Genomic DNA, 11504 nt, shown 5'->3' on the forward strand with positions numbered 1-11504 from the left:
GACGTGAACACTGGAATATTTCAATTAAAAGTCAAATATGAACGAATAAAATTATAGAAGAATAAAAGGCCAAACAAATAAGGTATATATTTTTTAAACAATTACATTAACTTTAGCTTATTTATCTTTTTACAGCCTGCATATATATATATATATGCATATATATATATATATATATATATATAGTAAAACTGGTAATTAGTAAAAACCTGAAGAGAGTGCTCAATACTATTGCAGAGTAAATATGTGTTTTATTTGTTATTACCGTTTTATCTGTTTGGTTACATATCTTTCGGATGTTGGACCTGTTTTCTGTAAGGTCTGACGAGGCTGTTGGATTGTAAACATGGTCCAACATCCGAAACATATGTAACCAAACAGATAAAACGGTAATAAAAAAATAAAGCATATATATATATATATATATATATATATATATATATATATATATATATATATATATATATATATATATATCATTAGCAAATGAACTTAAAATAAAGGAACACCGTCCAATAGTTACATGTAAGTTAGAACAAACCGTACGAAATAATGTTTTTTATTAATAAAGAAACGGTAGAGAATATTATTATTAGTATTATTATTATCATCATCATCATCATCATCATCATCATCATCATCATCATCAACAAAAACAACATAAAAAATATTCCAGAATGTGAAAGTAAAACGTCTCCTTTCTATAATAATAATAATAGGGCATATAATTACAGGAAATCTAAAGATAGTAACAAAAATTATAAATTAAAAAAACTTTATGGACAGCCTAAATACCTAAATTACAATAAATGTGTGAAGGAAGTACATAAAACACTGGATAGTTTTATTATTTCCATTATAAATAAACAAATTATTACAGTCTACGTTTGCCGCATGGAAAAGTAATATATTAAATTTCATGTATAAAAAAGATTGAATGTTTAAAAAAAATAAATATCCTAAAAAAAAAATTAAGAATTAAATCCTCTTAGAAATTCACAAGTACTGATGAACATTCAAATGCTTCAAAATAAGTTTGTAATAGTTCCCATTGATAAAGCAACAAATAATATAGCTTTTATGTGTAAAAGGTATTATATACAAAGTTTATTGTTAGAAGGAGAAATTATTGGTAAAGGTCTAGATACCTATAAGTAATAATGAAATCGATAGTATTGTTCTAAATAACAGTATTATTTGTGAAACATTAGGATTAAAATTAGAGGATAAAAATAAACTTCCACGTATGCATTGGTTATCTAAAACGCACAAAAACAGTTATCTCGTTTTATTGTTGCTTCAAAGATGTGCATAACGAAGCCATTAAATACAGCTATATCTGAACTATTTAAACGAATTACAGTATAACCCCGGATACGATGGCCCTAGAATACGTTTTTGTTTCAGCTTACGATGTAGAATACGACGTTTTTCTAAATATATACGATCCGTCCCGTCGTACAAAAGTTAACGAGTAAAAACCGTGTTTTTTAGGGGGAAGTTAGCCTCCGAGCGAAATCATTCCAAGTGGTGTGATGGGGGAATGAAGAAAGCAAATGACCAGTTAAACAACCCTCTTAGCCTAAAATGAAATCGAAAATTAAGACACCAGTTTAAATGAAATGTCAATTCTAGATGTTTTTTTATTATTATTTTTTGTCATCGCAAATGACCATAATCCTTATACCTATAAAAGTGAGAATGTGTGTGAGGATATTTCTTAACCTATATACTCAACGAATTTGTTATCTACAGTCTTGATATTTTGTATATAGGGTATTCAGACATTTGGAAAACCTTTTAATCCGTTTTCATCCCGAAAAAAGGGTCTGCTAAGGGTCAAAATTGAAAAATTGGTACTTGAGATCAGCGGATTTTTATCTATTTGCCAACTATTTCAATAGGTTTGAAAACACTTTTTAAAGATCGTGTCAAGCTGGTCTAATGATTATCGTACTTGACTGTCTTTAGGTTTTGGCTTCGATGTCAGCTCCAGTATTTTTTTTTTTACTTACAAGAAGTGAACAGTTTAGAAAAACATAATATTCGTATGCATATATCCCAGTTTCTTTCCGTTTTTTTTTTGTTTTGTTTTTTTTTACTTCAAAGGAATTTAACGTTACGTTTAATACCGAACAAAACCGGGCACGTCTGGCAGTAATTCATAAATGAAAAGTAAATTTACTAAAGATATTCTTATTTAATATAAATATTAGTGCGAATACTGGAAAAACATAATATTTCCGTTAATCTTGACGGAGATTGTAAAATAATATCTTGGTAATTATTTAGTTTACCGCTTAATTTCGGCAACTTTGCGTGATCATCTTCCGGCAGGTTATATAAACAGTCGGAAAATGTTGAAGCGAAGACTTTTAAGTGATTATTTCAAAACATAGTTTTCCACCACCTCCTTATGTTAAGAATGGCTTTCGAATTAGAAAGCCGTTCTTAACATAAATTGAAGACGAATTTAACGTTGGCATAGCGCGTGAAAGTCATTTTCGGTTTATAACTTAGTTTCTCGCTTTCATTGAAACTTGTCGTCTTTTGACAGCTGATTAGTTAATCACTTCGGCACCTTTCGGCTGCTTTCGTAACCTACCGGAAGATTCGGGCGCGAACTTGTCCGAGATTGACTCGTAAACTGATTACGTACCTGATGATAACTGCGTAACTATTTAATTAGTACCACACGTGTAAAGGAATAATCCATACTCTTCAGATACATCCATTCAATCTGCGCGTTTATTGATGACAATGTTATTTCAAACTAAAGCGTGACAGTCGGAGAAACAAGATCCCTTCAAAAAGCAAATGCGTTTTATCTTGTTCTGGCCGTATCGTTGTAGTCTCTCACACTGGTTGCTGTCGAAGGGCGAGCACGAGTTTACAAGTATAAAAATACAAACACAATTCCAAAGAAAGACAGTCTCTGACGCTTTTTTGTAAATTGTATTCTAGTTATGTGTGCAAAACCATGCTAACACCCTCTAAAAGATAAGGTCCACATCTTACTTTTCCTGACAAGGTTGTGTTTGTCAGTTATTTGATCAATTCCTTTCCCCATCTGCCCCGAACCACGATCTGTGTTCGATTGTACTCTGTCGTCAACTGAACTCCGAAAACCTTTTGCAAATCCTAAATATATTTCTATTGTTCAGTCCTTTGTCATTTTAATAACTGCCTCACCTTGTTATTTTAATAACTGCCCCACGTTGTCATTACATTTTCGTATATCTATCACTCTTGCTTTTAAAATAGTATTGCTTTAAGTCCGTCACGCATCGGTTTTAAATGTCACTTTGTATGTCTGTCACGATTAACATTTTAAATAGTATTGTCTATATCTGTCACGCTTATGTTTTAAATTGTACTTTGAATGCCAGTCACGCTTACGTATGAAATATGATTAACATAGATCTGTCACTTTGGTTAAAATACGTTAGAAATAGCAGTCGCAACAGTACGCCGTTTTAGGACGTACCTGGCTCTTATACATATTGAAAATTACATCGGCGGTGAGATATCTACAAAAGTGGGAGAATGATCCAACCATTTTTCCAACGATATTGGCAACAGATTTGATTATGTTAGTCTTACAGAATTGAATGGATGCGAACTCATAGAGAAATTAAATCTACAGATCAAAATCAATTAGTTTCTCTTCGGAGGACATTCGTTTACAGGAATTGGCAAATCAAATATTTTAACTCGAATTGATTATGATATAATTATCAGAGTGCAACGTTATTAAGTGCTGACACTTTAGTAATATTTAACTCGTTCAGCTAATATTCCTCGTCAGGTTTGAAATTTCGAAGAATATTTAATTAATAATTGTTCACAATTTTTTGTGTATTTGTTAAGTTTCTTTTGTTAATTATGTTTGATTAATTTCTAATCAATAACTAAAACATGAAATATTAAAAAGATAAGCAAAAAGTAATTATTTATTTTATCTTATTTGATGATAATGCCTATGTGTGAGTTGCGACCTTTATTTCATACAATTACTCAATTGAAACCGTTACAGGATATTTCCTATACAGGGTGTTCATAAAGCCTATGTGCACATTAAAAAATCATAATTTTATTTGTATTTATGATAGAAATAATCTTTAAAAATATTGTTTCATGTAGTTAGTTTTATATTAATACAAGCCTGGGTGCCCGGCGTTGCCCGTGTGTTTAGGTGTTTGTGTTGAGAAAAAAAAATAATAAAGAAATTGGTAGTAGGCAGGTAGACTCGAACCCGTACCACGAAGGAGGAAAAGAAAGTGAAAAAAAAAACGTGAGGTCTTTGCTGTTCCGCTCATCGCCAAACTGGTAGTGCAGAATTTTTTAAATTAAGGCTAGTAAATCGAAAAATGTTCAGCTGAAGGTGAAGAAATTAATGTTTTTAGCCAATTTTTTGATATTTGTCGCCCGAAGGGCCGAGCTTCAAAACGGTATCGATCTCGTGTAAATCCGTTGCGTCTTTCGAAAGTTTTATGCAGACATACAAACATACATACATACATTTAAACAGACAGGTGGGATTTATATTATAGAAGATTCTATATATCTACTGTAGTATAGCGGGGGATTCATATAACAACCTATAAAGGAGGACGGATTACGCAAAACGAGACATCGTTACTATAATGACATCTACGGAGATGACGGTGATGAGACAATTACTTGTTGCTCATATTATTAATAGGAGGCTGATATAAAGAGACGTAGACGGTTCTTTTGAAACACAGAGGCAAGATACATTATTCTGATGATGTGGACAGACAACACTTTAGAAAGGGTTTATTACAAAGTTCAATATTCAAGATGATGGGACAGCATGATGTTATATAATAACAAAAAACGACACATTACCTTGTTTAAATGACGACGGAGACAAAGGCTTACAAATAACATGAAGACATTTATTCCAGCTGGTGATGAGAATGGTCAGGTATTCGATGCCTTTTAGATTTCTACATTGTCTTGTCTCCCTTTCTGCCTCGCTTCCGAAAGGGACCTAGCTAACTCAGCTCTCCCGCCTCTGTCAACTCCGAACTTTTATTACTGACTCTGACTTAACTGAATATATTGTAATTTTGTGATGTCAGATCGTGCTCAAACATGTGAATGTCTCCTCACGTGGATTCTACATATAACATATGTCTCCACCACGTTTTCCCAACACAAAGAACATTCCTAAATTGATTGTTCATTCTACTTCTTTGACCTAACTTGTATAATTATTTCTAATATAATGGACAATTCTCCACATTCCTAGAATTTCATCTAAACTGCAATATATATTCTTTTCTTAATTTTTGATCACGAAGTTCGATTCTAGCATAGTCCTTTAATAAATATTATTTTCAATCCTATTTACTTCGTTTCTCTAAGTACCGGAAGATGTCCCCTTCAATATGCAACACTATAGAAGTGAGAATGTGTGTGCGTGAAGACACTTCTCAACCTATATACTCAACAAACTTTGATCTACATACTTAAAATTTGGTATATATGGTATTCAGACATGCGGAAATTTTTTTAATCCGTTTTCATCCTAAAAAGGGGCTGCTAAGGGGTAAAAATTGGTACGTGGGGGTTGTCGGAATTTTATTTGTTCGTCAACCGCTTCACGAATACGCATTCGTTAATCGTTCACATGAAAGTTTACTTATATTAAGAATACGTGAGTTTGAAAACACCTTTTAAAGATCATATCAAGCAGGCCTAATGGTTAGTGTACTTGGTTCACTTTTTTTAGGTTTCGGTTTCGATCTCAGCTCGAGTATTTTTTTACTCACAAGAAGTGAACTGTTTGGAAAAACGTATTATTCGCGTGCACATGTCTCAGTTTTGTATGAATTAAAATATAATATTTATGCTTATTTTACACCCGAGCAACGCCGGGAAGCCTGCTAGTATTGAATAGTCTTCAAAGCCGGGTTTGGACTCTGTCCAGGCAGGATGGGCCGCTCCGAGCAGCTCCTGCCCAAATGTGGCAACGTACTCCATTTTGGGGCATACCTGGCTCTTATACAGATAGAGGATTGCATCGTCAGTAAGATACTTACTGAAGCAATAGAGTGATCCAACCATTTTGTCTTAGAAATGTACTCGATGTCTGATAGATGGATCACATCACAAATGAATCACTGCGTACGACTGCCATCTTGCGCGCGACACATTTTGAAGGACTTCTAACTATCGTCAAAATAAAGAAAACTTTGACAATATTGGCATGTGAAAAAATACAGTGGTCTGAAGAAGACAATTCTCCAGGAGACAATGCGGGATAAGGGGCAGGCAGAGAAAGAGATAGCCATTGTGGTGTGGACGGAAGAGAAGTTTGCCACGACACTGGCTCTTGTCCACGACTGACAGATGGAAGCAACTGGTGCAACGTTCAGGAATGCAGCACACTTAGGACCTCAAAAGTTAGGGGACTCGTGAATCGTGAATCGTTAATTTATTAGGATTATTTGGTCTACTATTTTCATTTGGGCTATGTTCACAGAGTTACACCTGGATCATGGTTTACATCTGCCAAAACCTTGTGAATACAACAACTAAAGAAAATAATAATAGTTCGAATAATTCAAATAATACAAATGACATATCTTGTTTAATACAATAGATTGATATCCATAGTAAAATATTTACGTGTCGATACCGTTGCGCAAATAAACAATCTGTAATTGCTTTATTAGGAGGTAAAATTTTATCAATTAATATCTGATTCATTAATGACTTGTTCCCTGGAAACAAAGTAAAATAAAAAAGAAACAATTAATGGGTTGACGAGTGACAGGTATTAGATAAGACAACCACATACTGTTCCGGATACTTGGGAGAGGATGTGTTAGTGATCGATCAGTCGGCTGGGTGTGTTTTATTTTTCATGTTTCAAAAGGTTCCGTTTGGTTAGGATATCATCTACAGCATGGAAACCATCGAGTAGGTTCTGACATATGGTGACACCTAGCGTGAAGAGTAAAAGTAGAAAGAAAGAAAACGGGGAAGTCCAAAGAAAGAAATAAGCATAGAAACAAAAAAAATAAGGCAACGGAAAGACAGAAAAATGAAAGAAACAAGGATACAGAAGAATGACAGAAGAGGTTAGAAAAAAAAAAGAGAGTAAGGAAGACTAAAGAAAAAGAAAACGAAGAAAGAAGGAAACGAGACGAAAGGAAACGAGATAAAGAAAAATATGCTAAAGAAAGAATAAAAGAAAGACAGAAAGGCGAGAAAGAAAAAAGGAAATATGAAAATGAAGAAAGAAAGAAAGAAAGAGGAGACGGGGAGCTAAAGAAACTAAGAAGGAAAAATGCCGACAAAAATAAAAGATGAAGGAAAGAAACGACTTCAAGAAAAAAGAAAAAAATGAAAGAGACAAAAGGACGAGAAATAAAGACAGTAAGACAGAAGCTGATGAAAATAATAGAAAAGAAAAAGCGCTAGAAAGGAAGATAGATAGAGAGATAGATACATGGATAGATACTTACTTAATTTGTAAGATTAGATAAATAGATATATAGATAGATGAAGGCTTCCATCAGTCTTGACAGACTATGGATACCCACTGTAAGGGTGCCTGCGCGTGAAATTTGTGTGGCAAGACTTGCGCAATCTCTAACCACGCCTCTCCTGAGTCAACATTGTTGCATACCAGTGGCAAGTTGAGGTACAAGACGACTGAAAACAATGCCGAGATAAGCGGAGAGCACATACAGCGCCTAGAATTCCCAAATGGTTACCCATCTGGTATTAGCCAGGCTCAACGTTGCTTAACTTCGGTGATCTGACGAGAACCGGTGTGTCAACGTGATTATGCCGTATATGATAGATAGATAGATAGATAGATAGATAGATAGATAGAAAAGAAAGGAAAGGAAACAAAATATACGCACAGAACGAGCGAAAGAAAAAACGAGAGAAATAAAGAACTGAGACTGAGGAAAGCAAAGAGAAAAAACAGAAACACGAAAAAAAAAAACAAATAAATATAAGGGTAAGTAAGAAAGAAAGAAAGAAAGAAAGAAGGAAAGAAAGAACTATATAAAACAAAACAAGACTAAGGTGAAAAAAGTAACAACAGATAAAAATACGGAAAAGAAAAAAAAAAGAGGAAACGAAAGAAAGAAACTCTAGTGTCGAACTTATCTTAAAAGAAATGACGCCGCCATTTTGTAAAAACTGAAACGACGATAACACATTAAAGTAAGCGTTTGATTATATCTACTTTTCCAGAAATAGTATTCGTATTAAGTGGCTTGATTGTATTGAACATCAAGTATCATAATAGCCCCGATCTATAGGTGTTAACAACTTAACAATGAACACTTCTTATTAACGGTTGTTATGGGAGTCTATTCATTCATTAACTCACTCCTTTCTTTGTCAGCCATTGTGACATCACAAAGATAACGTGAAAAGAGAATAGAATTATTGATTGTTGTTTCTTAATACTTGGCGCTATTAGAAAACCAGCGAAAACCTTTCTTTTTCAACAATAAAGGATGCGCTTAAGGTTCATTTATTCAATATGCACGTTGAGCGTTGAAAATGTTCATTTCAAACGTGACATAACGACAGACGAACACAGCCTTTTTGAATAGATACGTAGAACTAATCTGTAATTTGAAATCTATGTGTGATAGACAGGTGAAAATGATATTGAAAAGGTAAATGTGACTGAGAGACACATGGGCAGATATTCTTATAAATATCCGTAGACATATGTAAGAGATTTTATTTAAATAATGAAAAAATCCTAATTTATAAAATAGAAATCAGTTTAATTAAACAAATATATTGTTTTTTCTTATACAAAAGAAAACTGTATAATAGAAAGTAAAAAGAAGTCAGAAGAACCTTTGACTGAGTGAGGCCCAGCCATTGGGTGGTGAAAACAGTAACTTGTGCCTGCGGGCGGGAATAACAATGAATTTGATTGTTTAGCAAGCTAAACTAAGCACTATTATATATATATATATATATATATATATATATATATATATATATATATATATATATATATATATATATATATATATAATTATCATCGGGACATGGAATGTTCGAACTTTGTTGGATAGAGCTACATCCTCAAGATCTGAAAGAAGAACAGCGCTCATCGCAAGGGAACTCCAGCATTACCATATAGATATAGCCGCACTTAGCGAGACCAGGATTGCTGACGAGGGATCTCTGAGAGAAGAGGGAGATGGATACACCTTCTTCTGGAAAGGAAAGCCGCAAACAAAGACCGGATTCATGGTGCCGAGTTTGCCATCAGGACATCTTTGCTGAAGAGCATGCCTGCGCTACCAGTTGGAATCAATGAGCGCCTTATGAAACTGCGCATCCCTCTCAGCAGGATCAGACATCTCACAATCATCAGTGCTTATACCCCTACACTCACAAGCCCAGATGATGCCAAGGCGAAGTTTTACGAACAGTTTGACCAAGTCATCAGGTCAACCCCACCAAGCGACAAACTAATCACCCTTGAAGACTTTAATGCAAGGGGTAGGGGGAGAGTAAAGCAGCTGGTAAGGCGTTCTGGGCAGACACGGAGTAGGTAAGATCAATGACAATGATCTGCTCCTTCTCACCAACACCTTGTTCAGAATGACAGACAAGTATAAGACCACCTGGATGCACCCAACACTGGACACTGGCACATGATTGACTTCATCATCGTCCGCCAACGAGACATCAAGGACGTCCGTGTGACCCGTGCCATGAAAGGCGTTGAGTGCTGGACTGACCACAGATTGGTCATGGCTGTACTGACACTACACATTGCGCCACCCCACGGAAACTGACCCAAAACTGTTAGGCCCTCCTACAATGTTGCCAGGCTTAACGACCCATTCCATCAGGCACGATTCCAGCAAGTGCTAGATGAGAAACTCCAAGATCGTGTGACCACTGAAGGCAGCACAGAGAAATGGGCCTCTTTCAAGAAAGCAGTAAATGAGACTGCGAAGGAAGTCCTTGGAGCAAAGACCAGAACCCATGAAGACTGGTTCGATGAGAACGACACAGTGATCAAAGAAGCCATACATACCAAGAACAAGGCTCACATAGAATGGCTAAATGACCCGTCATCCATCTCCAAACATGAGAAGTTCAAGGCCCTCCAGGCCAAAGTTCAGACCTATCTCCGAACAATGCAGGATCAGTGGTGTAGAACAAAGTATCTGAAGTCTAGCACCATGTTGATACGAATAACATCAAAAAAAATTCAGCTCATTGAAATCTGTTTTCGGCCCCTCTGCTCCCGACAGTGCACCACTACTGTCGGCAGACGGGAAGACGCTCACCAAGGACCAGGAGGGTCTCAGCAGACGCTGTCAGGAGCATTTCAGCACTTTGCTGAACAGACCCTCATCAGAACCCCCAACAACCCATACAGGATTCACTCGCAAACCCCCTACCATAGAGGAGATCAAGAAAGCGATCCACCAGACAACCTCTGGCAGAGCATCGAAAAAGGATGGCATTCCTGCTGAGATCTACAAGGCAGTAGGCCCCAATGCTCTTGAGGTCTTCTGTGACGTCCTTCTAACTGTCTGGAAGGAGGAGATAATGCCAGACGATTTTCGAGACGCCCTAATCGTCTCCCTCTATAAGAACAAAGGAAGTAAGTCGACTGCGGAAACTACAGGGTTATCTCCCTCCTCTCAATTGCTGGAAAGATCTTTGCACGGGTCATTCTTAACAGACTCATTACAGTTTCTGAACAGACACTCCCTGAGACACAGTGCGGCTTCAGGCCTGGCAGGAGTAATGTGGGCATGATCTTTGCCTTAAGACAGCTTCAAGAGAAGTGCATTTAACAGAAAAAAAACTCTCTACTCTGTATTCATCGACCTGACCAAAGCTTTTGACACCGTCAACATAGAGGCACTATATTTATACTAAAAATACTATATTTATACTAAAAATACTATATTTATACTAAAAATACAGCATCTTAAGGAAATGTTAAACCCGTGAAGACCCATTTAATATTAATCAAGTATAATTTAAGCCAGTCGTTTCTTCTGGAAGGAAATGATCCATTTTTTACCAGTCATAGTTTCCACCTTCACAATTCAGAATAACAAATCAAACTCTCATGTTAAAGCATATGCACTCTCTAAAAATAGCATATGAATCTTTTAGTAGAAATAATACACCTTAAATCTATAATATAAATCTCACTTGTCTGTTTAAATGTATGTATGTATGTATGTATGTCTTCCTAAAACTTTCGATATAAGCGATGGATTTTCACGAAATTGGTATCGTTTTAGAGATTAACCATTCGGACGACAAATATCGAAAAATTGGCCAAAAACATTAATTTTTTCACACTCAACAAGGCACATTTCTACAAGGATGGGTCGTTTTTTTTCGTCGATATTTTCGAAAGTCAGCCACTCTTTTCGATTGAATAGCCTTAATTTAAATTTTCGCCACTTCCGGTTTGGTGATAAACGCAACAGCAAAGACGT

The 11504-nt window shown here is 35.6% G+C and overlaps 1 protein-coding gene and 1 pseudogene across 1 annotated transcript; one reads left to right on the top strand and one right to left on the bottom strand.

The window, feature by feature from the left end:
* Positions 1-7721: 7721 nt before the first annotated feature.
* On the bottom strand, positions 7722-7838 carry LOC145273692 (5S ribosomal RNA; annotated as a pseudogene).
* Positions 7839-9314: 1476 nt separating this feature from the next.
* Positions 9315-10806, top strand: LOC145270838 (uncharacterized). The gene is made up of 3 exons (XM_080126410.1): positions 9315-9580; positions 9863-10201; positions 10293-10806. The coding sequence occupies exons 1-3, from the start codon at positions 9315-9317 to the stop codon at positions 10804-10806; spliced, it is 1119 nt and encodes a 372-aa protein (XP_079982536.1).
* Positions 10807-11504: the final 698 nt, after the last annotated feature.

This window comes from Euprymna scolopes, chromosome 4 (assembly GCF_053919585.1).
Source record: "Euprymna scolopes isolate OS-2025 chromosome 4, ASM5391958v1, whole genome shotgun sequence".
NCBI classification, from domain to species: domain Eukaryota; kingdom Metazoa; phylum Mollusca; class Cephalopoda; order Sepiida; family Sepiolidae; genus Euprymna; species Euprymna scolopes.